Source organism: Sarcophilus harrisii, chromosome 2, assembly GCF_902635505.1.
Source record: "Sarcophilus harrisii chromosome 2, mSarHar1.11, whole genome shotgun sequence".
NCBI lineage: Eukaryota > Metazoa > Chordata > Mammalia > Dasyuromorphia > Dasyuridae > Sarcophilus > Sarcophilus harrisii.
In genome coordinates, this window is record NC_045427.1 from 661581167 (window position 1) to 661608927 (window position 27761).

Consider the following 27761-nt stretch of genomic DNA (forward strand, 5'->3'; position numbering starts at 1 on the left):
CCGCATGGAGGTGGGGGCGCTCCGCCCGGCCCCCTCCCCTCCGTGCCTTGGCCCCCCCACACCCGGGGGGGTCCTCCCCAGCTGGTCGGGACAGCTGGGGCCCGGGGGCCGCCCCTCTGCCTTCCCCATCCCCCTCCGAACCCCCCCAAGCACCCGGCCCCAAGGGGTCAGTGGTGAGTTTCAAAGGGGTCCAGGCGCGGGCCGCCCTACAAACAGGCCCTTTAAATCGGTCACCCAGGGCCTCCCTAAAGACCCGTGGCCTTCCCTTTTCTCCGCTGCCGCCGCCGCATCAGCACCCGAGCCTCCGCCCTCCCCGAGGCCCGCCTGACCCACTGCCGAGAGCGGCCCCAGCCGCGCCCTCCCTCCTCCGGGGCCCCTTACCTGGCACTCGTGGCAACACTCTCCCTGCGCACACGTGGCTCCCGGGCTCAGTCTGCACGTGGTGGCGTTACAGCAGCGATTGGTGCAGTCCTGCGAGGGGCGGGGCCGTGAGGGGCTGGGAGGGGCCGGTCCGCGGCCCGCCGTTTCCCAGCGCTACCCAGGGGCCCCTTTGCATCTGGCTGCAAACCATCTTCCCGTTCCTCCAGCGTGGGTCAGGGGTCAGGGGTCAGGCCCCCGGCGGGTCATCCGCCCCCACACTTCAGAACCGAGCCTCCCCTGGCTGAGACCCCGACCGGGGGCTGGAAACTGACAGAGGATCCCAGAGGCCGAGGGCGTGAGCCCTGGGGGCCGCTCCCGAGGGTAACCAGACCCTGCCCGGCCTGTGTCCCTGTGCCCACGGCCCTGCCCGCCTCTGTGTGCCCACTTCCCTGCTCGGCCCACCTCCACATGCCCACGGCCCTGCCCGCCTCCCCGCGCCCATGGCCCTGCCCGCCTCCGTGTGCCCACGGCCCTCGCCCACACCGGCCCGCCAGCCCCCGCACCTCTGGGGAGCCGCAGTCGCACTCCTCGCCCAGCTCCACGAAGCCGTTGCCGCAGGCCGGGCCCCCGTAGATGTCCTCCAGCCTCGGGGGGTTGTTCAGGCAGCTGGCCTGGAAGATGTTGCTCCCCACGAAGTTCTCCAGGTTGTTGCGGCTGCAGGAGCTGAACGTCTTGGGGAAGACGGAGCTGGCGGAGAGCAGAGGGCGCTGGGGGCGGCGCTCGGGTGGGGTCCGGGCCCCGCCACGAGGTCGGGAAAGGGAGGAGCCCGGGAAGGGAACCACAGGCCTCAGGCCTGACCAGGGCCCAGGGCTTCCAGAGCTGACTAAACTCTTCCCGTTACAGAAAAAGCCAGGGTGGGGCCGGAGGGCCCCCGGCCACCCCCCTCGCCACACTCAGAAGATGGGACAGGGGGCCCAGCTCCAAGGACGGGGAGGGGCCCCGAGCTCCGGCGCCAGGGATGGGGGCCCCCGACCTCTGGGGACGGGGCCGGCTCGGCAGTTACCTGAGGCTGGCCGCCATGATGCAGCCGCCATTCTGTCTGTGCTCCTGGCAGTAGCAGCCGGGGACGTTCTCGTCGTGGTCCATGCCCAGGTTGTGGCCCATCTCGTGAGCCATGGTGGATGCGACGCCGACGGGGTTTTCGTGGTGGTCCTGCGGAGGGAGGGGGCCGGTGGACGGCCACATCAGCCGCTGCACGCCCTCGGCCGGGCCGTGGCCGGAAGCCACGAGGATCGCCGGGACCCAAGCCCCCGGAACAAGAGGCCCGGGATCCTCAGCTCCAGCAGGGCGGGGACCCTGAGGACCTCCTCCCCAGCCCCGTAGTCACCTGGTTCACAGCCCCGGAACTCAGGGTGCACATGGAGGCCACCTTGGCCAGCCCCACCGTCGTGTGCTCGAAATCCACGCCCCTAAAAGAGAAGTCTTATTAGCACACCCCTGAACCTGCCCTCTGCGGGGGTCACAGCCCCCGCCCCTCCCCGCTGCTCCTCATGGGGGTCACAGCCCCCCCCGCCCACTCACGTGATCAGCTGGGCGTTGTCATGCTTCTTCCAGGGGACGAGCTCCCGACTCCGCCACCTGAGGAAGTTTTCCAGCGTGTCCTCAGGGCTGCTGCTGATCTGGGCCTTGTCCTGCCGGTCCCATATCTCCAGGCCGATGAGAACCACTCGGAAACGGAGCTTCTGATAGAGCTGAGGGCGGGAGTGGCTGTGAGGGAGCTGGCCCTGCCTACCCTGGGCCCCAAACAGCCCTTGGGGGGGGAGCGGGCTCAGGGTCAGTGGCCCCTAGGGATAAGCAGCCTGAGAACGTCCCCCCAGGTCCCACTTGCCCGAGTGCGGAAGGGGCTAGGTCAGAGGACAGCCGGGGGAGGGGCTGGGGGGTTGGGGGCCCCCCCCCAAGAGCTCACCTTGTCCACGTGATTTACAATCTCTTTCACGCGGCTCCGAATGTCCTCTCGGTTCCTGTACTTCCTGTACTGTGGAAGGAGAGCGGCGGCCGTGAGCCTCCCCCAGCCTCAGGCCCAGGGCAGCGCTGGGTGGGCGTCCCCAGCACCCGGCCCTCTCCCGGCCCTCACCTCGGTGTGATCCACAACCACGTAGAGCTCCACATAGCGAGTTTCCTTTGAGGCGGATTTCTGAGGGAGAAACAAAGGGGCTCAGGGGGCCTTCCCCTCCCCAGGCTGACCCTTGGGAGGAGGGGAGGGGTCCCTGAGCTGACCCCCGGGAGGAGGGGAGGGGTACCTGGGCTGATCCCCAGGAGGAGGGGAAGGGGTCTCCAGGCTGACCCCGGGGAGGAAGGGAGGGGTCCCCGAACTGACCCCGGAAGAGCTGCCATTGGACTGGGGCAAGGCGGGCAGAGGCTCACCCAGTTCCTGGGCTTTTGGGCCGCAGACATCCTGGGTTCCAGATCCTCCAGGGTGCTGTTGCTGACCCCGCAGGTCACCAGCTTCCGCACAAGCTGCTCCGCCCTGTAGACGGCATGCCCGCCGCCCTCCTCCTCTAGGGGCTCGATGACATGGGCCGTGGCTCCCGTCCGGAAGAATCCCCTGCAAGCATAGACGGGAGTCTGCTCCTGGGGCCCCAGGCCGCGGCCCAGGGGGCTCCCTGCTCCTCAGCCGGGCTCGTGCAGAACCTGCCGGGCCGAGAGCTCGCCAGCACGGGCAGGGCCGGGGCGCTGGGGGTCCACACGCGGCTGGGGGGCTCTGTTGCATCAGGTGGGAGGCCCTGAGGGCCCGAGCTGGGAAAGGCCTGAGGAGCCCTGGAGGAGCCAGCCCGGCTTCCCTCGGCCCAGCTGCAGATCCCAGCCCCGAGCCAGGTGAAGTCCCAGAACAGCCTCATCTGCCTGCCAGCCAAGGGCGGCTCCCCCTGCGCCTGCCAAGGGCAGCTCCCCCTGCGCCAACCGCCGGCTGGAGACTCGGGGGTGGCAGAGAAGGCCTTGGGCAGAGAACGGGGCGAGTGCCCGGAAGCCTTTCCCAGTGCGCACCTTGTTCAGAACGGCCCCTGGGAGCAGGACCTCTGGGAAGGCAGACAGGGCTGGGCTAGGCCGGGCTGGGCCCGGCTCCCACAGAGGCCACCTGGGCCCGGCCCCTGAACTTCCTACCCTGAGCCTTGGTTCCTTCCCAAGCAATAAGTCTCCCTTACTCCTGGGGGGACGGGGGGGGAGGATTCAGCAGGGTGATGGCTACTGGGCCAGCCCTACCTGATCCCGTGGCAGGCACTGATACTGGCCGCCGAGTCCTTGTGCCCTTCCACGTGGCCCTGGTAGAAGCAATGGTCCTGTACCGGCAGCGGGAGGAAGAAAGGGGTCACAGGAGGGCCCCACGGCCAGACAGGGAGCCCCGTCTGATGCCCACAGCCCCCTCAGTGCCCACAGCCCCCTCTGTGCCTGCAGCCCCCTCAGTTGCCTCCCTGCCCATATCCCCCTCAGTGCCCGCATCCCCCTCCATGCCCACAGCTCCCTCTGTGCCCGCAGCCCCCTCAGTTGCCTCAGTGCCCGTAGCCCCCTCCCTGCCCACAGCCCTCTCAGAGCCCGCAGCCCCTTCCATGCCCACAGCCCCCTCCGTGCCCACAGTCCCCTCACTGCCAGCAACCTCCTCAGTGCCCGCAGCCCCCTCAGTTGCCTCCATGCCCACAGCCCCCTCTGTGCCCACAGCCCCATCCGTGCCTGCAGCCCCCTCCGTGCCCGCAGCCCCTTCCATACCCACAGCCCCCTCTGTGCCCACAGCCCCCTCCCTACCTGCCGGGCGGCCCGCTTGGTGACTTCAGTGCCGTTGGCCAGGGTGTACGTCTCGGTGTAGCTGGCCCCCATCAGGTCCCTGCAAGGCAGCAGCAGCAGCACGCTGCCCCCCCCCCCCACAGCGCACCTGGCTCTCCCCCTCCCCTGCGGCCTCCAGACCCCCCCCAGTCCCTCTCAGATTCCTGATCTCCCCCTTCCCGGCCTCCCACATCTCGGCCAAGCTGGCCCCGAGACTGGGGAGACTCCGTGGGGGAGTGGCTGAGGGCGCTGGGCCCCCCCCTCCCTCTGGGGTCCCCCTCCCTCCTGCCTCTGGGTTCCCCCAGCACCTCCTCCAGGCCCCTCTGCACTCACCTGTTCCTGCGCAGGCGGAGGGTGACGTTGCGGCCGGCCAGGGCCAGGACGTAGCGCAGGCTTTCTGGGTACGGAGCCTGAGCCCGAGAATGAAACCCAGCAAAGGCGGCCGTTAGGGCTGAGGGTGCCCCGGGGAGGGCCCGACGCTGGGGAGGTCCAGGGGCCGGGGGGCAGGGCCCCCTCTCCCCGCCCCTGCTCCCCAGTCCCCTCCTTCCCACCCCCCCTACACCCCCCCTTCCCCCTCCCCGGCACTAAGGGCTAGTTGTGTGTTATTCCCTGCGCCCTTCAGGTGCCTCCAGCCCGAATGGACAAAGGCAGCAGCCCCGTTCCCATCCCGGGGACCTCCCTGCCCAGACCCGGCCACCCAGTTCCTTCTCCGGACCCCTTGCTGTGCTCTGAGCTAGAGCGGGGGCGGGGCCGGGGCCGGCCGGGCTAAGGGCCTGCACTGTGCGCCCCAGAAAGGCCCCACCCCCTCTCTGCGTCCCCCCGGCTCCCCCCAGCGCTGGGCCACAAGCAGCTGCCAGAAGGCCCCATGAAGGTCGGCCGCTGACGGCCCTTGGAGTCCACAGCCTCCCACAGATCCCCGAGTCTCCCCTCCCGACCCCTCCCACTTCTCTGGGGGACCCCCGTGGGGGCGGTCACTACAATTATGGCTCTATAAAGTCAGCAGAAACTACCCCCGGGCAGGCCAGAAGCTCTGGGGCCCCCGAGACACAGAGGGGAGAGTGCCTGGCACACAGAGGGGGCAGCGCCTGGCCCCCGGGGCCTTGCCAAGCTCTGACCGGCCCCTGATCGGCGAGAGTGCTCGGGACCCTCCGTCTCCGGCCCGTCTCTGCCAGGGCAGCCAGGAGCCCGAGCCTGGAGCACAGCAGAGGGCAGACCCTGACGGGCAAGCCCAGAGTCGGCCCTTTGAAACCCGGAAGGGGGAAGTTGTGAGATTAGGAAAACAAGCAAAAACCACCGAGCCACCCCTCCCAAACCGCGGGCAAGAGAGGAGGGAGGGAGGGAGGCGGGGGCCCCTCCCTGGAGGGCCCGGCCCCAGTTATCTGGGCCCCGGACAATGAGGGCTGCATCCGGGCCTCCCTGGGGCACACAGGTGACCCCCCCAGGAGAGGGGGCATGGGAAGGGCCAGAAAGGGGAGGAGGGGCTCCCAGCGGGACTGCCCAGAGGCCAGGGTCCGGCTCGGGGAATGAGGGGGAGGGTTGGGACCATAACCAAGGGTTTGGACGGTGAAGGAGGCTGGAGGCAGGCGGACGGTCTCCTTGGTTCCCCCATCTTGTCCTATCAGACTTGTATACACACAGTCCAATGACTCTAGGCTAGCGTGTCCCCCCGGGGCTCAGCACAGGCCCCTGCACACAGCAAGAGTTTAATCATTGCTGGCTGGGCCTTGTTTGCTGGTGAGAATGGGGAGGGCAGGAGGGGCAGCTTCCTGACTCCCAGCCCAGCCCTTATAGGGTCCTTATAGGACCGAGCCCCTGCCACATTGAGCGAGCCCCCACTAAAGGAGAAGGGGGCTGGAGAGGGCTGAACCTGGGGGGAGAAGCCCTGGCACAAGCTGCAGATCTGCCTGCCCCCCCCAGCGACTGCCCCCATCTGCCTGCCCGCCCCCAGCCGAAAGTGTAGCTGATTTTGGCTGATGAGAGAGGGAGGGCCCACTGCAGTTCTCTGTTGCCGCCTCCCAGCTGAGACTCCCGGAGCAGACAGCCCAGGCTGGGCTGCAGGGGGGAGGTCTCCTTAACTGGGCAGCCAAGGACCCCGGCAGCCCCCGAGCGGAGGGGACCGAGCGCCTGATTGGAGCAGAACCCCCCCGCCCACTGTTCCCAGGTGTGGCGGCGAGAGGGCAAGAGGCAGAGGCGGACTTACCGGGGACAGGTCCCTCCGGGCCCGGGCGCCAGGAACCCTCAGCGGATACACAACCTCGTACTTCTCCACGTGGGGCAGGGGGCCGGGCAGAGGCAGGCGGGCAGGGGGACCTGGAGGCGGGGGCAGTGGATGAAGCAGCTGATGGCCAAGCCCGGTGACACCCCCGTGGCCGGCACCTTCTGAGCCTGCTCCTTGGCACCGAGCTCAGGACCGGGAGCCACCTGACTTCCTCTCATCCCCTTTCCCTCCAGCATCTTCCTGCATCTTCCAAAGGTCAAGGGGCAGCTGGTCATCAGCACCTCCCCCCTCAACAAGCAACCAAAGGAAGAGGAAGTGGGAGCCGGTGAAGACCAGAAGCTGCAACTCAGCCTCCGTCCCTGTCCCAGGCAGCAGGCCCGGTTCTAAGGGGCCAAAGGGCCAGAGGTGGAGCCCACCCCAGTCCCTCTGAGCCTCAGCTTCCCCTCTGAAAGCAGCTCCGAAGCCAACAGGCCCAAGCCTGGCACACGGAGTGAATGCCCCCCCCGGGGCTGGCACAGCTCAGAGCCCAAGCCCAACAGTCAGCCGAGCCCCTCGGGGCACCAGGGCCAGGGCTGGGGGGGGGGGCTGCCCAACAGCTCAATCACGGCCGCCATCTTGCCGGACTTCTCATTATGGTCAGTCTTCAGCTGTGTGCGGCTCATCACGACCCCTCGAGGGATTTTCTTTTTTTTCTCCCCGCTTCATAGTATCCCCCTCCCCCCAGTCACATGTAAAGGTACTTTTCAACATTCATTTTTATAAGACTGTGAGTTCCCAGCTTTTCTCCCAAGACAGTGGGCCCTCTGGTAGAGGCTTTCCCCGGGCAACCACGGAGACGCATTTCCACGGTGGTCACATTTTGGAATAAAAGATTCAGGAAAGGAAACAAGCACAAGAAAAAGCAAACTGAGGGACGTCTGCTTCGGGCTGCATCCCGCTCCGAGCTCTCCCTCTGGACGGCTCCGTCTCTTAGTTCTTAGAATTGCCCTGGGTCACTGGCCTGACAAGAGCCAAATCCGCCTCAGTGGGTCAGTCACACACGGCTGCTGTTACTGGACGACGATCTCCTGGCTCGACCCTCTGTCCGCAGCAGTCGCTCCCGCAAGTCCTTCCAGGTTTCTCTGAAATCCACCTGCTCAGCATTTCTTCCAGGGCACAGCTCCATGTAGCACAGCTCCCCAAGGGGTGGGCATCCCCCCTTCACTCTCCCAGTCTTTGGCCACTACAAAGAGTGGCTTTTTTTTGTCCATGTGGGTCCTTTTCCTTTCTTTTTTATGATCTCTTTGAGATACAGACTAGCTGCTGTGTCAAAGAGTACGCACACCATGACGGCCCTTTGGGACGAGTTCTGCTCTCCAGAGCAGTTGGATCAGTTTGTAACTCCACCAGAGTATTAATGTTTTCTTTTATCATTTTCCTTTTCTAGCGTATTAGCCAATCTGATAGGTGTGAGGGGAGACCTCAGAGTTGTTTTAATTTGTATTTCTCTAGTCAACAGTGAGTTAGAGCATTTTTTCCTATGATTGTTTAGTTCTAATTTGTTCATCTGAACACTACCTATTCATGTCCATCTGGGCTTTCTTTAACTAAGATGAGGAAACTGAGCCAAACAGGGCGAAGTAAGTGACTTGCCCAGGATTATACAGCTATAAGTGTCTACGGTTAGATTTGAACTCAAGTCTTACTGATTACTGGTCCTGGGCTCTATCTACTGCTCATCATTTCAGAGGCGGTTGGTGAAATGGCAGGAAGCGCCCACCGGGACCCCTGCCTTGGCCTGGCCTGGATACAAGTAGTTTCAGGGCCACCTTGACACCTCCCCACCTGCAGGGTGACACCCATCCTGCAGGGCCACATTCCTTTCCCGGGCAGGGCTTCCAGTCCTCTCTCCCCAGGGAAAAGCAGGTCCTGGGGGCAGAAGAAGAGGTCTGGCTTACCCTCCCCTAGGCTGGAGGACCCAAGGCATTGCTGGTCACCCTCTCTGGACCCCAGCAAGCACCAGCATGTGGGACCAGAGCACTATGGATTGAGCTGTCTTTTCTGACCAGCCTGCCCATCAGAGACACAGGAGAAGCAATCACGGGACAGCAAATATCGAGGTGGCCCCTGGAGACATACGACTCAGAGCAGAGCAGACCAGAAAGGGAGGCTAGATATTCCCAGCAATGTAATGATCCAAGACAATCCCAAAGGCCTGAGGAAGCACACTATCCACCTACAGAGAAGGCTCTGGTATTGTGTGAATACAGACTGAAGCCTGCTGGTTTTCTTTCACTCTTTTCTGGATTCTTCTCATACAAAATGACTAATGGAAATGTTTTACACGACTGTACATGTGTGACCTATATCAGATTGCTTATCATCTGAGGGAGGGAGGGATAGAATTCGGAACTCAAACTTTAAATAAAAATTTCAAAAAAAAAAAAAAAGAAAAAGAAAAAAAGAAAGCTAGAGGTTTTTCATGTTGCAGATGAGGAAACATCTGCAGGGAGAGTGACAGGCCTGAGTCGCACAGAATTTGAACCCAGGAAGGTCCTCTGAATCTGCCCCCTACCACTGCTGCACAACTTATATGCAGGCCTCTTCCATGCCAGAATTGGCCACAGGATGGTCAAGACCAATAGAGCTCACATCCAGAGAAAGGTCTCCTCTAAACCCTTCTTTTCCCTTCAGCTTCCCCCCGTTCTTCCAATGCAACCAAGCCAGGTTCCCAGTCTCAGAGTCAGTCTGGACTCCTTGCTCTCTCACCAAACATCCAAGTCTCAGTAGCCTGGGATCTCCCCTCAGAAACATCTTTTGTCAATTTCACTTCCCCCACACTTCTGCATGTCTTGTATATTTCACCTTTGTTACATTTTTCGCGTCAATTTCGCCTCTGCCTAATGACAATTCCATTTCTGCAACATCTCTTGTCAATTCCATCTTGACTAATATCTCCCCTCAATGGCACCTCTGCAACATCTTCTGTCAATTCCCCTCTGTAACATCTTGTCAATTCCACTTTTACAATATCTCCTGTCAATTCTCTTTACAACATCTGTCAATGGCATCTCTGCAACATCTCTTGTCAATTCTACCTTTACAACATCATCTCTTGTCAATTCTCCTCTGCAACATCTCTATCTTCCTATCATTTCCCCAATACTTTTCCTCCTCCTCTCTGGTGCAGACCCTCACCACCCCTGGAATACTCCAACAGCTGCTGACTCTTAGAGTCTCCTATACGAAACCTGGATACCCTTCTGGCCCCCTATTTTGTACTGATTACCCATCGTGTTTCTCCCACTGCCTAAGTCCCATTACAGGTGATTTGGAAATGCCTGTGAATGAACGGATGGATGGATGGATGGATGGATGGATGACTGCAAGGCTGCCCCTACCACCATTTGAGAGTTGAGTCCAAGGGCAGGACAGGGACAAAGCGAGTGGCCTGGCAGCTAGCAGAGCTGGCACTGTCTCAGTTCTGACTCTGGCTGGTTGGACAGAGGACTCTGGCCCTCCTCTGGCCTGTGTCATCTTTGAGGCCAGCTGAAGACAGTGGGCATAGACACCTTAAGATGAAACAGCTCAGTGTGGGAGAGATGCTGATTTTGTGTCTGTCCTATAAAAGGGGGTCCCAGAGAACAGACCTGAAAGCAATCTGCTGGGGAAGGGCAAGGAAGGTGGTGAACTTCCCGTCCCCAAGCTCTGCAAGTAGAGGCTAAATGAAATTGTTGGAGATGAAGCAGGAAACACTTGTGTGCAGGTAGAGGCTGGACTAGCATAATGGCCTCCAAAGTCCTTTACTAGGTGACAACCTGCCATTTGTTTGGGGCCTCAAGCTTTCCATTTGAAGTATGTGCCCCCAGGGGTGTGATGGAACAGCCTACCCATAACTGTATCCAGCCAGGGCTTAGCACAGGGTCTGACATTCAGCAGGCATTTAATATAGTTGACTGTTGTGATCTCCCAAGACAAGCCACAAGAGGCTGCAGGGAGTCTCCCCTTGAGGGACAGGCTCTCCTCCCCATACACTCCATCTCTTAGCTCCACCATGACTGTAGATCCATCTGGCCTGTAATGTCCCTTCCAGGGCTAAAATTCTTATGAAGAAGGAACTAAGACCTGAGCTTTTCTGTCTCTAAATAATCTGTGTCACTGTTTCTGTCCCTGAACCTGTTCCTCTGTCACAATCTCTCTTCCTCTGTCCCCTGTCTCTGTCATAATCTCTCTCCTGTCTCTATTTCTCTGCTCCTCCCCCCACTTCCTCCCTCCCCTCTGTTTAGCATTTGAATGATTTTGGTTATCCCATAGCATTCCACCCCTTCATTTTACAGGAGAATGGGGGGGGGGGGCGCAAGGGAACAAGGGACTTGGTCAGTCACACTAAGTTGGCTCTGGGCCCAGAGCCCCAATTTCTGGGTTACTTTGAACAGTTACTTTGAACCTCAGTTTACTCACCTGTAGGCTGGAAATAATGGTATCTGCCTTCCCTTACTCTCAGCAAGCAAGAAATATATATTCATCGTTTCCTATGTGTCAAGCACCAGACTTGAGGGCTGGGGTCAGAAAGGGAAACTGTCCCTGCCCCCCAGGATCTGAGCTTGCTCTCTGTCTCTCTGTCTGATGGCTGGAGGAACTGCTCATAAAAAGTAAAGAGGCTGTATCTGCAAAGTGGGGGGAAGGTGGTAGGAAGGTCAGGTCAGGACAGTGGGAAGTCCTGAGGAGAGCTGGGTCTCCATCGTTGGCCGGCTGGGAGACCCTGTAAGAGTCACTTACCCACTATGCCTTGTTATTGCTCTCTGTGGATGTACAGAGGAACAGAAACAGCTGGGAAAGGGCACAGCCTGCCAGGTGACCTCAGTCCAGCTCCCAGTGAGGGAGGGCTTGGAAAAGAGTTACTCCTATTTACCGAAACTCCCTGGGCTGGGATGGCCTTGCCCTCGTATGTGGCGGGGCAGGGCGGGGCAAGTGGGTGCAACGGGCGCTCTGGCACCGACCACACCCCCAGCTCCTCCCCGCAGCCTCCAGCCCCAGGAACTCGGAGAAGCCTCAGTTTCTCCAGGTGCCCTGACTCCAGCGACGGGCCCTTTGTGGCTTTCCCCGGGCCCAGAGGCCTGGGGCCTTCTGCCCCTCGGCAGCACTCACACAAACGGGATTTTCCAGGCAGGGGAGGGCCCCACTTCCCCGTGCTTGTGGTTGTTGTTGTTGTTGTTTTAAGCACCCGCAGAACTGCCCCCCTTTCCATCCGAACACGGAATGTCCCAGGCGCTCGGCCTCCTCTCCCATCCCCACAACCTCCAGATATAGCCAGAGCAGGTCTGGCTTCGGGGCCCGGGGTCTCAGGGAAGGGACGCTCCGCATCCAGGTCACCCGATCCCAGGGCCAGGGGCGGGAGCCGGGACTCCCGGGCCGGAGTCCCCGGGGCTTGGGATCCCTCCTTCCCATCACCGCTTCCAAGCCTCGCCGGGAACTGGGGGAGACTTCTGGGGAGGCTCCTCCGCGGCCCGAGGCTCTTCCCCAAAGCCCGGAGCCAAATCCCGGCCCGGCCGAGAGCCCCTCCCCCCGCTCCCGGTCCCTTCGCGGCAGGGGACCGGATGATTCACCGCCATTAGTCACGGCAGATAGGGGAATCACCTCCTGCCGCTCGCCCCGAGGTTTTGGGTTACTCAGGACGCTGGCTCAACCTTCCTTGAAAATCTGCAGCCTCCCCCCTCCTTTGGATTGTCGGCGTAGACGCCCCGCCCTCCCCCAATCCTCAATCCCTGACCCCCCAAACAGGACAGGAGAACCGAGCCTGGGGGGCAGCCTGGGCCCCGAACTCCCGCCCGAAGGTGGGCGGCGTGACCCTGGGCAGCTACCTTCCCCGTTTCAGAGCCCGTGCAAAAGGAGAACTTGGACCGACTGAGCGTCCCCAGGTCCAGCTGCGGGGAAGTCCGAGAACTGACCCGGAGCGAGATCCGAGCCGCTTGGCAGGATGCTTGGAGAAGAGCCGGCGGTCAAGGTGGCTTCTGAGAGCCCAGGGAAACGGGCAAAGGTCAAGGCTCCCTCCCGCCACATGGCTCAGGGGCTGAGCAACGGGAGAGAAGGGCTCTCCGGGGAGTTCCCAGATCGCAGTCCCTTCTCCCCCGACACACCCGAGCTGCCGGGAAGCTCGGCCGGCTGGAGATCGCCCGTCGGCCGGTCCGCTCCTCCCCAGTCCTTACTGGGCAGACCCAGGCTCCGACCCTCGGGAGAGGTGACGGACGGGACGGCCCCTCGGAGCCGCCGGCCTGACTCACTTCCCTTCACCTAAAGCCTGGGGGCCAAACCTCCGCGAGCGCCCGAACCTTGGACCAGGGACGGACTTGGAACGAGTTCTGGAACCTGAAGATTCAGGGACCAGCCTGGAGTCTCCTGGATCTCTCCCAGGACCCGGGGGACGATCCAGGGCCCCGGCCCCGAGCCGGGCTAGGGGGCCAAAGCAAACAGCCCGGGGAGGGGAGCCGCGTTCCCTCCGGGCTGAGCCGCCCCGAGTTCCCCAGCCCCACACCCCGTGTCTCCCAGCCCCGCACTCACCGGGGAGCCCCGGGGCGCCGCGCGGGCTCAGGAAGAGTGCCCAGAGGAGGCCCAGAAGGCAGCAGCGGCCGGGGCGGCCGCAAGGTCCAACTCCACAGAATGGCCCCAGCCCCCACTAAAGCCACAAGGGAGGCCTAAGCGGAACAAACCCATCCCAAATCTCCAACCTCCACCCCTCTCCCCAAACAGGAGGGTACTCCCCCCCCTCCCCTCCAATTTCCTCCTCTGCCCCGATTTCTGGAGCATTTAGAGTTAAGCGGCTCAGGTGGACACCAAATGTGGCCAATCCTTTTAAACTTCCTCCAATCAATTCCAAGCAAGGAAATTCCCGGGCCAGGATCGAACTTTCAAAAAGGCAAAAAATCATGAAAACCCAAGTGCTCCGGAAAGGGACTATCTGTCCCCCTCCCCACCCCGCCCTTTCCAACCTGCCACTATCGAAGCCCCCTCAAACCAAATTGGAAACACAGGGCTCTCATTTTAGTCGTCTCCCAGCAGGAAGGACGGAAAAGCTCTCCAGGGACGTCCACATTGAGGGTGGGTCGTCACTGCATTGGAAACTAATTCAAGGGTTGGGAAACTCCAAGGAAAATTAGGGCAAGGAAAACCCCCAGGCAAGGCAACCAAACCCCTCATTATCCCTCCTGTAAATCTGGAACAACCTACCCCGCACCAAACCCAACAGGAATCGTCCCAGGAAAAGGGAAAATCAACTGGCGAAAAATGGCCCGGGGTCCCTTTCTCCTTAAGCTCCAAACCTCCCACCCGGCTGCTGAGAAAACCCCCTGGGCCAGGGTTTCACATTACCTTTTTAAAAGGTTTTGTATGGAGAAACTCCAAGGCTTAAACTCCCGGATCTCAAAAAAATGACCTAAAACTCTTTGGAAAACCAAAATTAATCTATCCAAAACCCCAAGCTAAATCATCCCTCCCTCCAAGAAAACTGTCTCCGGGAAAACCAAAAACATAAATTAGAAACCCCAAAAAAAACAAAAAACCATTACATTAATTCCCTTCCCTATATTTATCACCCCATCTTTAATTTCCTTCACAACTAATTTACAAAATTCCAGAAATCCCAATTCTTTTTTAACAGCAAAAATAATTTTTTATTATACTTATTTTATCTAAGTTATATTTAATATAAATTTTCCCCAACATCCTACCTTCTAAAGTTAGGGAAAGGGTGGGGTAAAAAAAATTGGAACAAGAAAGGTTTGTAATTTTGATCTTAAAATTACCCATTATATATCCTTTAAAAAACTAAAAAAAAATTTAGAAAAACAAAAAAAAAACAAAAAAAAAAAAAAATTTAAACCACATAAAACCACCCTCAAACCCCCTCTTCCCTTTTCCGGTCGCCCTTTTCCCTTCCCCCAAAAAAAAAGGGCCCAAAAACCCCCCCTTCCCTGGGAAAGGGCGGGAAAACCCCCACCAACTCCAAACCCTTCCCCCAAAATAACCCACCTAGGTAATCTTACCCTCAAATTCACTGTCTAATAAAGGGAAGCTAACTTACAAACAACTGGAACCTAGGAATAATTAAAACAAAAGGCAAAATTAAAAACCCAAAAACTTCCCTAAGGTAATTTATCCCAAATTTAAACAACTGGTCAGAAAGGGAACAATTAAAAAAATCAGAGGACATGGCCAGAAAAAAAAACGGAAACACAAATAAAACAAAACTGGAAAACACAAATAAAACACAAAACCAAACATAAAACAGAAAGGAAAAACACAAATAAAACAAACCAAAACACAAATAAAACAAGGCGAAACACAGAAACAAAGGCCAAAAACACAAATAGAAAACAAAGGAACACAGAAACTGAGGAACCAGAAAACAGAAAACTAAACACAGATAAAACAAGAAAACCAAACACAAATAGAAACAGGGGCCAAACACAGAAAACAGAGGCAAACACAATTAGAACAGGAAACCAAGATAGAACAGAGACCAAAACACAGATAGAACAGAGACTAAAACACAGATGGGGAAGAAAACACAGAAAACAAAGACTGGCCAAGAATGGGGCAAAGGGCCAAAACACGGATAGAAACAGGACTAGAGAAAGAAAACCCCCAGGAATTTCCCTCTCAATGGAAGGCAGGAAGGTACTTAGCCACCACTTTAGACCTTGGGGGAGGGGAGATGGGGAAGTAAAAGGTCTCCCTTGCAGTGAGAAAATAGGGGACCTGGATCCCCCAAGGTTGGCTGGCTGGGACTGGAGATAACCTTACCCTTTCAAGTTTGGCCTTCCCCAGAGGCCATTTCTGCATGAAAGGTGTGTAAATGTCTGGTTTATCCATTTGAAAGGTAGCTGTCATTGAAGCTAAGAAAGGGCATTTTATCCGGGTGATTTTGTGTGGGGGATGGTGATGAGGGTACCACAGGATGGGCCAGCAGGAAAACCAAACGTGCCTCAAGGAGGGCTCTCCCACAGAAGGGCGTGACTCCACTGAAAGGTTTCCTTTCCCCTGGTGACCCTAGGGTTCCTTCAGTTCCAAGGCTGCCGTTGATGTCAACTCCTTCTACCCTCCACAAACCAAAGGGGCCCTCCTTGCTCGGCCATCCTAGTCCGGCCAAAACTCCCCTGGCCCAAAATGGGACATCTCCGCTCGTCCAACAGAAGACCGGTTCCGAAACAGGGCCATATGGTTTTTGGTCTCAATATCACTTGAGCCTAATACAGTAATATTAATTATAAGGAATATTTCTTGGACTGAACCTTTTAAATCAAACTCCTAAATTGGTTTAAACCCAAAACCACTAAACCGTAAACCCCTAGTAACCCAAAATTCTTCCATTCCCTCTCATGTCCTAATGCCTCCAATTCCCCCCCCAAACTGAAAGGTTAAAATTCTCCTCGAAAACCACAAAATCCCATGAGAAACAGAAACCATTGACCAATGGTTAATCAAAAGAAGAAGTCCAAGGGTGTCTTTTCCAAAATCCCCAAAATTTGACCACATTAGGAATCCTTTTAGAAACCCTAATCAAACAGTCCTTCTCAGCCCCAACCCCTCCCCAATCACCCCCCATCTTTGTCCCCTTTGGCCCAAACCCCCAACTAAATGGGGCCCTTCTTCCCCTCCCCCACCAATGAAAAAGGGAAGTGGCCAAGGAATTTCCCATATCTCCACTCACTTTCCAGAAAGGGGATCAAACTTCCTAGTCCCAATTGTCTTTCCCCTTTCCGGGAACTAATTCCTATTCTGCAAATGGGCCTCAAAAGGCCCTTCCCCCCCTAGTTCCCACTGAACCCCTCTTCCTGGGGAAAACTCCAATTTGACCAAAAAAATTTATAAACACCATCACCCCAGAATGGGTTACAACCCCACCCACAATTAAACTACTAAAAACATTTATTCAATCAAGGCAAAAAACCAAAAAACCCACATCCCAAATGTAATTTAAAAAATTCCAAAAAAGTCTCTGGGTAATTAATCCTTTATTAAAAACTTCAAAAAACCCATCCATTGCTTTCCCCTCTTAAACCAAAATGGAAATCCCCAAATGGCTCTTAAATGTATACGGAAAAAATTCCCAACAACTGGTTATCTCTAATTTTAACAATTAAAAAATAAATTTTTAAGGAAAAATAAACCTATTCTAAAAAGGGCCGGGAACAGGCCCCTCCCCCGGTCCAAACTCTTTAAATCAAACTGTAAGGTCTTCCCCCTCTGGGTCTTATGAAATGGAAATCGTAAATTAAAATTTATCCCAATTTTATTTTAATTTTATTTTTAAACCCAACCGAAACAAATAAAAATTTCTTGGACCAAAAAGGAGTGTCCGATGGCAAAAGTTGAAGAAGCCTTGATCTAGATTAAAGATTTACATTGTCCCCCTGTCCCCCAAGCCCCAGTGCGATGGGCTTCCTCACCCAGGTGGGTCTGACCCAGGTTGAGGAGAAAGGTAATCGCATTTCATTTTCAGCGATGGCCTTCAGAAGCTGAATGAACTCCAAAGGGCTGGCATCTGGATCAGGAAACAGGAAGGCTAAAAGGATTGACCATGACTATGACCAATTATTCCTCTCACAAAGGAGAACTAAAGGGGCTCAGTCAGGGGGTGGTCCTTGGGACTCTCGCCAGGCCATCTCCTCAGCTCCTTCAGAATCTATCACCTCCGGGCCGGTGACTCACAGCCATTTCTCTAGGATTTAGTAAGCACAGCTGTTTGCTCTCTGCTCCGTCAACTGCCTTTTGCACATCTTGAACGAGCTAGCCGACCAGCTTAAATGAACACGGCCAAGAACTCTCATCCTTCCCCCCTGCCCCATTTTCCCTGGTACTGTGGAGGGCACCAGCACCTTCTTGGTTGGCCAAGCCCCCGATCCGGGCTCCTCCTGCCCAGGCTGTTCAGGCGCCCCTTCTTCCCTGTGATGCTTGCCCAGCCTGGCGCCCATCTCCTCCCCGGGGCGTCTCCCTATGCACTCAGGCCGGAGGTCCCTCACCACCTCCAGGGCGGACAGCAAAGCCTTGGCCCGGCATTCGGAGTCCTCTGTCTCCTGTGCCCCTCAGCTTTCTGGCTCCCATGGTCCCACTCGGGGCAGCAGCCGGCCCGATGCTCCCAGGCGGGCTCCCCAGCGGGCGCTTCTTTGGCGGAGTCTGCTTTGGGCTCCCGCGGTTGGCCGGGCACTGAGCAGGGGGGGCATCCTTACCCTGGAGGACATCGGGGCTGCTGTCCAAGAAAGGGGACTTGTTAATAAAACCGCGGCATGTGGTTGGGTCGTAAGGGTCAGGAAGACTGGATGCTCTCGTCCTGAACCGCGGACCCGGACGGGGGTGCTTGGGTGGGCTGGCCACAGGCTGAATACGGGGGGGAGGGGGGGGAAGGGGGAACCCTCTGCAATCATAAAGGGCTTGGAGGCCGGGAGCGGGCGGGAAGAACAATCCGCTTAATTAATTTCAGTCACTTAATCTGCCTAAGCCGTTAGTCGGTCTCCCGGCGGTCATTCCTGGGCTTCTGTCGCTGCGACCCCAAGCCCGGCCGTTCTCGTTGTTCCCCGGGCGCCCGGTTCCGAGGTCCAGGCCCGGAAAGAGCCGCCGCGGTTCACCTCGGACCCCTCGGAACGCTCCCGAGCCCCCGCCCACTCCGGCTTTCCCGTGGGAATCCAAGTTTGAGGGAAGTTCGTGGAGGGTGAGCAAGTGGCCCCTTCTGCGCTTCAGCCGCTTCCCCTCGTACTTCGGCTTTTCTGTGGGTCCCAAAGCTTATCATTGGGCGCTGCAGGAGCAAGGGCGAGCAGGGGGAGCCAAGGTCGGAACCTCCTTGGGGAAGGCTTTGCTTTCTCTCCTCCAGTTCCCAGACCGACCCAAGCAGACTCGTCCTTGTCTCAGACGCTGTCAGGGATTTAAGACCCTTTAAACTCAAAGCAGTGGCTGAAGGCTTTCCTGGGGGGCTCCATTCTTGTAAGCCAGGGTGGTGACAAGGCCCAAGCCCCATTTCCCGGGCACCAGGTGCCCAAGGGCCTCAGGTGATCCTCACATACGGCTGGGGGGCAGAGGGGCTTTTATCCCTGTTTGCTCGATGAGGAAACTGAGGCAGGCAGGGAGGTGGTGGCCGGGGCACAGGGGGGGCACAGAGGGGGGGAGCGAGGGGGGGGCAGGTCCTGCCTCTGGGACGGGGAGAATCTCCTGACTCAGCTCTTCAGCAGGGCCCTTAAACAGGAAGTGTGGGGAGGAAGGGAGGGCAGGAAGGACACATCTTGTGCAAAAGGGCCGGACAGAGGGAGGTGACGTCTGGGGTCCAGAACCTGCGGGAAGCGCCAGGCAGGAGGGCCACAGGGACCCCAAGGCTTCCAGCTTTTAAATCCCTTCTGCAGCCCCAGGGAAAGGGGGGCCCATGTGTGAGCAGGGCTTACTCCCCACAAATTGGAGGGACCAGGTGCCAGGATTGCGGGTCCAGGCCCACCCTGGCTCTCCCGACGTGGATCCGGGACCCTCCCAGCCCCACTTTGCGGTGGATCCAAAGCCTGTGTCACCCTCCGGGGGCTTCAGAGGCAGCGAGGAGCCTGGCCTCAGCCTCCAGCTGCCCCTGTCACCCACCCAGGCAGTGGGGCCCCGGCCTTCCAGGAACAGGCTGATGGCGGGAGCATCCCAAGCTGGGGCTCCAGGAAGGAAGAAGTGAGCGATGATTACCCAGAAGGCCGACCGCAAGATCCTGCAGATTCATCTGAGCTGTGAGAAGAGAGATCAGCAGCTGCCGGGGCTGAGTCACCCGGGGCCAGACAGGAGGCCCAAGGAGGAGGGGGGGGAGGAGGGGGGCTGCCATAGCCAGGGGCCAGAGACGGCCGGGGCACTCCGGGAGGTACCACCCGCACAGCTGGCGTGGTCCCCAGAGGAAGTGGAAAAGGGCCACAGGGACGCCCTTGTCCAGCTCGGTTTGTGGCAGGAAAACTAAAGGCAAAGAGCCCACTGACCCAAAGGAAGTGGGGGCGGGGGGCTGCTGTGGAGAAAAACAACCCAGAAAGACTTAGTTCAAGCCAGTGACCAACCCCCGATCCAGAGGGCGGGAAAGGACCTCACCTCCAACTGGGGAGATGTAGGACGGGTCACAGCGAAGCTGGGCCTGGCTTTGCTCTGTTAGGAAAGGTCTGGCTTGCTTCCTTCCTTCCTTCCTTCCTTCCTCCCTCCCTCCCTTCCTCCCTCTCTCCTTTCTTTCCTCTCTCCCTGCCTCCCTTCTTCCTTCCTTTTCTCCCTCTCTCCTTTTGTCCCTCTCTCCCTCCCTCCCTCTCTCCCTCCCTCCCTCTCTCCCTTCCTTCCTCTCTTCCTCTCTTTCTCCCTGCCTCCCTTTCTTTCCTTCCTCCCTCCTTCCTTCCCTCCCTTTCTCTTCCATCTCTGTCTCTCTCATTCTCTCCTTTCTCTTTTTATCTCTCTTTCTTTCTGCCTCCATCTTCTGCTTCTCTTTCTTCTTCCTAAATGGGGGCGATGGGCAATGAAAAGGAAAAAATAAACACCAAAAACCCAAACAGCCAAGGAAATTTCCCAACCTCTAACCCCCGGTCTGGCCCGTCATAAGTGGCCAAATCCAAAATCCCATTCCGGGTAAACAACCTCCTAAACCTCTGGGGCTTTTTTTTTAATCAAATATTTCCTTTCACTTAAAAATAAAATTTGGCCCAAACCCAGGAAAGGACCCCCCAACCCCTCTCCCCAACCCTAACTCCACCACCGGGCCCCCCTCCCTCTTTTAAAATAAGCCAAAGGGAAACTCTGAGGGTGGGTAAACCTTTCCAAAGGTCACAAACCCCGGGAAAGTGGGGAGGGCTCCAGCGCCTCTCGAGGAAAGGGAAGGTGAGGAAGGCCAAAACCTAAACAGCGGAAACCAAAGGGATAACCCTTGGGCAAAACATTTTTGGGAACCAAGGAAAGGGATGAAATTGAGGGGCCCACAAAGCTTAAATGGGAAGGCCACAAAATCCCTCGGGCCCAAACACTCTTTTAAATCCCCCAACGGTATTTTTTTGAAACTTAAAAAATTAATTTCAAAGGAAACAGGGATTGGTCTTCCCCCCTCTCCCATAATTGCAATCCAGCCAAAACCCAAACCTGGGAAACCCCCATCCAAAATCTAAGCCAAATCCCCCTTCAAAGAAACAAAAAACCCCCGAAACCAAATAAAAACTCTCCAAGGAGGAAATCCCAAGCAAAGGAAACCAAACAAAAACCAACTCCCAACTTTTTCCAAATCAACCTCCTCCCCTGTTTTAATCCAAACCCAGGAAAGGGAACCCTCAGAAACCTCCCGTCCAGCCTGGCCGGCGGCAGGCACCCCGGCCAAGTCAAAAACTTGGGAACCCTCTGGTAAGGAAAGGAATGGCCTCCTGGCCCCTCTCCAACCCACCCTTTCCCTTCAATAGCGGGGTTTGGTTCCAATTCAATTCAAAGGAAAGCGGACAGGGAAAAGGAATAAAAATCCTCAAGAAAGGCTCTAAAAAACTTTCCCAATCATGAAAAGGGACGGGGTTTTTAATCAAATTATCTGGGTCAAGGAACCTCTGGGCATCCTCACCCCAACACGCCCAAGCAGGCGGCCCTCCCGCCTGGCCCAAGGAACACATTACCCCTCCCTCACGGGGCAGTTCTTCCAATAGTCAGATTGTCTGCCTTTTTCTTCCCAAAACTTTCTCTTTAAAAGGCCTTGAACCCGCCTGGTCCCAGCCTCTCCTTGTCTTTTTTCTTGTCTTTTTTCTCACCTCCCCTGCCCTTGCTCCCGGCCCCCCACCCCCTGCCTTCCTTTTCTCCCCCCTTGTTTTCGCCCCGCCTCCCGCCGGCCTTGCCACCCTCCTCCCCTTGCCCCTTGTTTCCTCCCCCACCCTGTTTCCCTGCCCCTCCGTTTCCCCTTGCCCCTTCGCCTTCCCCTGCCCCCTCCGCCTCCCCTTGCCCCTTCCTGCCCCCGCCTCCCCCTTCTCTGTTTTTCTCTCTTCTTTTCTCTGTTCTCTCTCTGGCCTCTCTGTTTCTCTTCTCTCTGTTCTCTCTTCTCTGTTCTCTTCTCTCCTTTCTTCTCTCTGTCTCTCTTTTCTTCTCTTCTCTGTTCTCTCTGTTTCTCTGTCTCTCTCTTCTCTCTTTTCTCTGTTCTCTGTCTCTTTCTCTCTGGTCTCTTCTCTGCTCTCTGTTCTCTCTTCCTCTGTCTCTCTGTTTTTCTCTCTCTGTTCTCTCTGTTTCTCTGTCTCTCTCTTCTTCTCTGTTTTTCTCTTTCTCTGTCTCTCTTTTCTCTCTCTCTTGCTCTTCTTTCTCTGTTCTCTCTGTTTCTCTCTCTGTCTCTCTGTTTCTCTGTCTCTCTTCTTCTCTCTGTTTCTCTTCTCTCTTCTCTTCTTTCTCTGTCTCTCTCTCGCTCTTTCCCCTTCTCTTCTCTCTCTGTCTCCTCTCTTTCTCTCTGTCTCTCTGTCTCTCTTTTCTCTCTCTTCTCTCTCTCTCTCTGTTTCTCTGTTCTCTGTTCTCTTTCTCTGTCTCTCTTCTCTCTCTGTCTCTGTTTCTCTGTTCTCTGTCTCTCTTCTCTCTCTTGTCTCTGTCTCTTCTCTCTTCTCTCTGTCTTCTCTCTCTTCTCCTTCTCTCTCTTTCCTCTTTCTTCTCTCTGTCTCTCTGTTTCTTCTCTGTCTCTCTTTTCCTTCTCTATTCTCTCTGTCTCCTTTTCTTCTTCTCTCCTTCTCTTTTCTCCTTCTCTCTCTTCTCTGTCTCTCTCTTTCCTCTGTCTCTCTTCTCTGTCTCTCTTTCTCTCTTTTCTCTCTCTCTCTGTTCTCTGTTTCTCTGTCTCTCTTCTCTGTTTCTGTCTCTGTTCTCTGTCTCTCTCTCCTTCTCTCTCTCTTTCTCTGTTCTCTCTGTCTCTCTGTTTCTCTTCTCTTTCTCTCTCTGTTTCTCTTCTCTTCTCTGTTTCTTCTCCTCTGTCTCTTCTCTTCCTTCTCTCTTTCTCTGTCTCTCTGTCTCTCTCTCCTCTTGTCTCTCTCTCTTCTCTCTGTTCTCCTCTCTCTGTTCTCTCTTCTCTCTCTCTGTCTCTCTGTTTTCTCTCTTCTCATTTCTCTCTCTTTCTCTGTCTCTGTTTCTCTCTCTTCTTCTTCTTTCTTCTCTCCTCTCTGTTCTCTGTTCTCTTCTCTCTCTTTCTCATCTCTCTTCTCTTTCTCTCTCTCTCGCTCTCTGTTTCTCTCTCTTCTCTCTCTTTTCCTTCTCTCTGTCCCTCTCTGTCTCTCTTCTCCTCCCTTTTCTCTCTTCTCTTCTTCTCTGTTTCTCTTCTCTCTCTTCTCTCTGTTTCTCTGTTCTCTCTGTCTCTCTGTCTCTCTCTTCCCTTTTCTCTCTCTCTGTTCTCTTTCTCTGTCTCTCTTCTTTCTCTGTCTCTCTGTTTCTTCTCTCTCCTTCTCTCTCTCTTCTTCTCTGTCTCTCTCTGTCTCTCTTTCTCTCCTCTCCTCTTCTCTGTTCTCTGTCTCTCTCTTTCTCTTTCTCTGTTCTCTCTGTCTCTCTGTCTCTGTCTCTTCTCTTTCTCTTCTCTCTTCTTCTCTCTTCCTCTCTTCTCTCTTCTCTTTCTCCTGTCTCTCTGTTTCTCTTCTCTCTTTCTCTCTCTTTCTCTCTTTTCTTTCCCTCTCTGTCTCTCTTTTTCTTCTTCTCTTCTCTGTTTCTCTGTCTCTGTCTCTCTGTTCTCTGTCTCCTCTCTTCTCTCTTTCTCTCTCTCTTCTCCTTTTCTCTGTCTCTCTCTCTTTTTGCTCTCTTCTCTTCCCTCTCTGTCTCCTTTCCTCTCTTTTCTGTCCCTGTTTCTCTCTTTCTCCCCTTTGTTTTTTTTTTTTCTTTTCTTGTCTTTTTTTCCCTTTTCTGTTCTGCCTTCCCTTCTTTTCCTTCCCTCCCCTTCCCCCCTTTCCCCCTCTGCTTTCTGTCCTTCGTTTCCCTCTTCCTCGTTTCTTTCCCCTGCCGGGCCCCGGGCCCGGTTTCCTTCGCCGCCTTTCTCCCGGGCTTGGTCCCAAACCTCTCCGCTCGCCCCCTCTTTCCCGGCTCCCCCCCCTCCTTCCTTCTTTTGTTCCTGGGGTCCCTTCGGTCCTTCTGCCCCACTTTTGTTTTTGTTCCTTCCCTCCCGCTTGTCCCCTCCCCCCGGCCTTCCCCCTCGCTTCTCTCTCGCCCCCTGCCCTTCGCCTCTTTTGCTCTCGGGCCTGTTTCCTGGTTCGAGGGCCCTCCCTGCCCGTGGTTCCCCTTTCCCCCTGGTGGAAGGGAAAATTTTTGGAATACACCGGGCCTTATAAAAAATTTGGGGCTTGGGCTGCTGGGCCAACTTTGGGCCTTCCCTTCCCTCATAACTGGGAAGGTTGGGAAGGCGGGGCAAGCCGCTCTTAGGATAGTCTTTTCCCCAGGGGATGCAAAAGGAGGCAGGCAGGGCAGGGGAAAGAAGCCACGAGGAATTAGGGAGGTTCTTTGGGGGAAGGCCGGAGTGCAAGGGAGACCCGGGTTTCCGCCCGTTTCCCCCACCAGTCCGGGTCTGGCTCCCGGCCCCCCCTCCACTTAACTTAAGCCCTTTGGTTTCCTGGGAGCCTTCCCAGGTCCTTCCCGGGGCCCGGGCCTTTTATTCCATTTTAGGGGACATTAAACCCCAAAGGGCCCCTTCCCCACCCCCAGGGGCTTCCCTCACTTCTAGCTCTCAGCCACCACAAAAACTGCCGTACAAACGGGATCTTGGGGTTCAGCTCTCAGGGGGCTGTTGCTGGATCAGAGGGACCCCACTGAGCCACATGCCGTGGGCGTTCGGAGCCGCTGCCCTGCCGCTGGAGGGGAGGGGGTTCGGATGGAGGCGGGGGGCCGGGCCGCGGCCAGAGAGCAGCTGCTGGGGCTGGAGAGCGGCTGCTGGGACCCGGGGGCTGCGGGCCTGGTGACCAGGGCATAGTGGCGTTCTCACTAACAGGGAGGTTGGGAAGAGGCGGGAGCAGGCGCTCCGTTTGGGAGGCACTGAGTCTCTCCGGTTGGGGATGCAAGAATGGAGGTCAGCAGGGCATTGGAACCGGCCGTCCATCTGAGAGCAATCTGAGGAGATTCAGAGTTTGGGGGGCGGGGTCAGGCCTGGTGCGAAGGGCATTGACTTATGGTTGCTCTGCCTGCTCCGTTTCTCCCTACACCAGCTGCCAGGGGACTCTGGCTCCCTGTTGCCCCCTCCTCCAGCTTGAAGTTCAAAGCCTCTTTTTCCCAGGCTTCTCAAACACTTCTGAGCCAGCTGGACCCAGACATCTCCCCGGGGCCCGGGGCCTTCTCTGCTCCATTTCTCCGCCCAGGAAGTTCATTATTGGGGAAACCTCCTTTCCCCCTAGAATCCCACCTTGCCCTCCATCTCCTGGGGCCAGGGGCTCCAAAACTCCATAAGGAGGGAGCTCAACTCAGTCATCTCATTTTCAGGTGGGATGCTCAGGTTGACTCCCCAGTTCCACGGGTCTCCTCCCCCCCCTCTCTTTCTTGCCCCTTAATGAATGGTGCTTAATGAATGCTAAGTGACTGGCTGGATTTACTCTGGTCCAATGTCCACGTCCTCCTCATCTCAGGGCCTTTCACTGACCGCCTCCCATCCTGCCTCTTTGAATTTCTGGCTTCCCTCACGACTCAATTAAAATCCCATCTTCTCTGAGACCCTTTCAGGTCCCTTCCTTTTGAAATACCTCAGTTTCCCTGAATGGTGATAGCTCCGTTTCCCTGCCTCGGTTTCCCTGAGTTAGTATGCTATATTCACCCCTCCCCCTCCTCCTGGCCATTAGGACTGAAAGAATTAGGCCTCAGCTACTCCACATTCCAAAGAGTTGTGCTCCAGCTGGCTTTTTTCACATACCTGGACGGCGACTTTCTCTCCCCCCCACCTTCTCGACCCCCAACTCATCAGAACTTATGGTCCTTCCTGAAATTAGGACTTACTAAATGCCCCCCCTTTGTTTCCCTGATCGCTGGAGCCCTAGAGTCCCATTCTGCCATCAAGGGGCCAGACGCTCCACTATTAAAACATTAAAAACCCAATCTCTGTCTTGCCTCAGTTTCTCCGGCATCACACTTGTTTCATAAAGGCTGATTGATCAGTTGGTTGGTTCCCTGTTGCTTAATCCTTTTTCTGGTGACTCGGAGGTAGACGGTGGCCAGCTTATCAAACTAACGATGGTCAAGGTGCCCCCAGTCTAGGGGGGTGGAGGGGGTGGGGGAACTCATCAATTACGCACAGATAAGATAGTGGGACTTGTCCCATTTGGATCTGGACTCAGAAGGACCAAAGCCTGTGGGAGCTGTGGGAATCCTCCTTGGAGACCATGGTCCGGGATAGAACCCATCCTCAAGGTGTCGGCAACATGTTCTTGCTGTGTTTAAAAGGAAATATCCCTTTCTAAAATATAATTGACTTGAACGTGGGTGCTCACTATGGCTACCATTGAGGGATATATACCCAAACTAGGGGCTCAGATCAATGGTATTGATCCCTCTTAGGGGGACCCCTAGGATGCTGAGGAGGCAGTGAAGCCAGAGCCCAGCCTGTTGATGGAGGCAGGCTCCTGTCATTTGGGGAAACGGACAAAGCTGCCTCTTTGTAAGAAAGAAGGCTCCATGATGAGGGGGAGGTGCAGAGGAAAGGCGCTCAGGGCAGGGGGCACAGAAATGGGACCAGTCTGGCTCCCCGGGACGCCACTGGAAGTAGGTCTGGCCAGAAGGGGAGGGACTTTCATAATGCCCGGGCGCATTTTGTTCGGGGGAGCCTCCGGAGTTTATCTGGGCAGAGCTTCCCATGGACTGAGCTGTCCCCGGGAGATCCGGGGTGGGGGGGTTAACTGAGGTGTTGGTGAGGGAAGGGACAGAGGTAGGATTTGGCTTCCCCAGAGATGTGGGGGTTGAGCGGGGGAACTGAGGCTGAGAGCCCGACCCTGACGTCTCCCACAGAGATGGGGATGGAGAGGGGGAAGGCACGGAATTCTCCTTTGGATATAAGGGGGGGAGACTTTGTCCCCCCAGGGTCCGGAATGTCCAGAAGGCCCTCAGGGCCCAGGGCTGAGCGTGACTCTGCAGTTCTGAGAGTGACCGTCCTGAGTCAGGGAGGAGGCTGATGACAAAAGACCATTGGGCAGAAGGTCCTGACCACAGGAAGTGATGAAGAAATGTCTTCTGGGCCTCCACTCCTTCTAGACTTGAGAACACCTGCTGTCAGTCAGCAGCAGGGATGCCCCCTTGTGTCTGTCCCTGGGGGCCTTTCTTTCCTCCCATGTCTAAATCACCTGGTGGGCTCCCCCCACACTGCCCCCAGTGCTGGGCTCTGGACCAAACCTGAAGCTTCCTACGTGCCCCACGGACTTCTCCCATCAGTCAGCTTTGTCCTTCCCCTTCATTCTCTGAAATCTTGCGTTTATTGTTGAGTCATTCGCTTGGGCCTGACTCATCTCAAGTGACTCAAAAGCACTGAGGGCTTTCTTGGTAAAGAGGCCGGGATCGTTCGCCATTTCCTTCTCCAGCGGGTCCCCATGTCACGGATGAGGAACCGAGGCAAACGGGGGTTAGGTAACTTGTCCAGGGTCACCCAGCCGGTGAGTGTCTGGGGGTGTGCGTGAACTCAGCCCTTCCTGGCTCCAGGTCTGGTGCTCTATCACTGCCCTCCTAACTGCTTCCTCTCTAACATTCAGGGACGTGTCAGAATACTGCGGCTTATCACGAATGGAGAGAGCGGGGGTCAGTCCAGGTGGGGCCAAAACCCCGACCAGGATCAAAAGTTCGGGCTCTGAATTGGAGATCAGAAAAAGTCTTTATTCTTTCCCATGAGAAAGGGCCCGGGCTCAGCTACAACCAGGGAGTGCGAAGAACTCCACAAAGCACAAAACTTTCATCCCTAATGTGAAGTCCCCCCCCTTCACCCCTCTCTTCTCACCATTTGCTGGTAAGGGGGCTCACTGACTGACTAAGGCAATATCAATGTTACCCTAATTATTCCTAGATAGCCTATGACCATCAGAAGGCTGCATTGTACAAAGCCTTATGTATTTCCTTTCACCAAGTTTGGAAGCATCCAATCAAAAGGGGCTGGTATAATTCTCCCTTTGCGCTACCTCATGATGAGTTGTAAAGTTGAGCCTGCATGAATAGATCAGGGGACAGTAGGGAGGAAACTTCAACTGAGGTCACTCTGCCACTTCTCTCTTCCAAACTGTCATTTCCACCCCAGCAAAAAGCTGCTGGGAGGAATACAATGTTTTTTTGTTTTGTTTTTTTTAATTTAATAGCCTTTTATTTACAGGATATATACATGGGTAACTTTACAGCATTAACAATTGCCAAACCTCTTGTTCCAATTTTTCACCTCTTACCCCCCCACCTCCCTAAATGGCAGGATGACCAGTAGATATTAAATATA

At 56.3% G+C, this 27761-nt stretch overlaps 1 protein-coding gene across 1 annotated transcript in view; it reads right to left on the bottom strand.

Moving 5' to 3' along the window:
• Positions 1 to 18152, bottom strand: part of ADAM8 (ADAM metallopeptidase domain 8) — a gene marked incomplete in the record, with an annotated part of 25253 nt that extends 7101 nt beyond the window's left edge. The window contains 16 exon segments of the mRNA XM_031949405.1: positions 382 to 471; positions 924 to 1107; positions 1424 to 1572; positions 1748 to 1829; positions 1942 to 2111; positions 2327 to 2395; positions 2495 to 2554; positions 2785 to 2965; positions 3619 to 3695; positions 4156 to 4234; positions 4507 to 4583; positions 6374 to 6483; positions 12929 to 13043; positions 16816 to 16910; positions 17389 to 17615; positions 17992 to 18152. Of these exon segments, the coding sequence (XP_031805265.1) occupies positions 382 to 471; positions 924 to 1107; positions 1424 to 1572; positions 1748 to 1829; positions 1942 to 2111; positions 2327 to 2395; positions 2495 to 2554; positions 2785 to 2965; positions 3619 to 3695; positions 4156 to 4234; positions 4507 to 4583; positions 6374 to 6483; positions 12929 to 13043; positions 16816 to 16910; positions 17389 to 17615; positions 17992 to 18152 (1926 nt within the window).
• Between the last annotated feature and the right edge of the window lie 9609 nt (positions 18153 to 27761).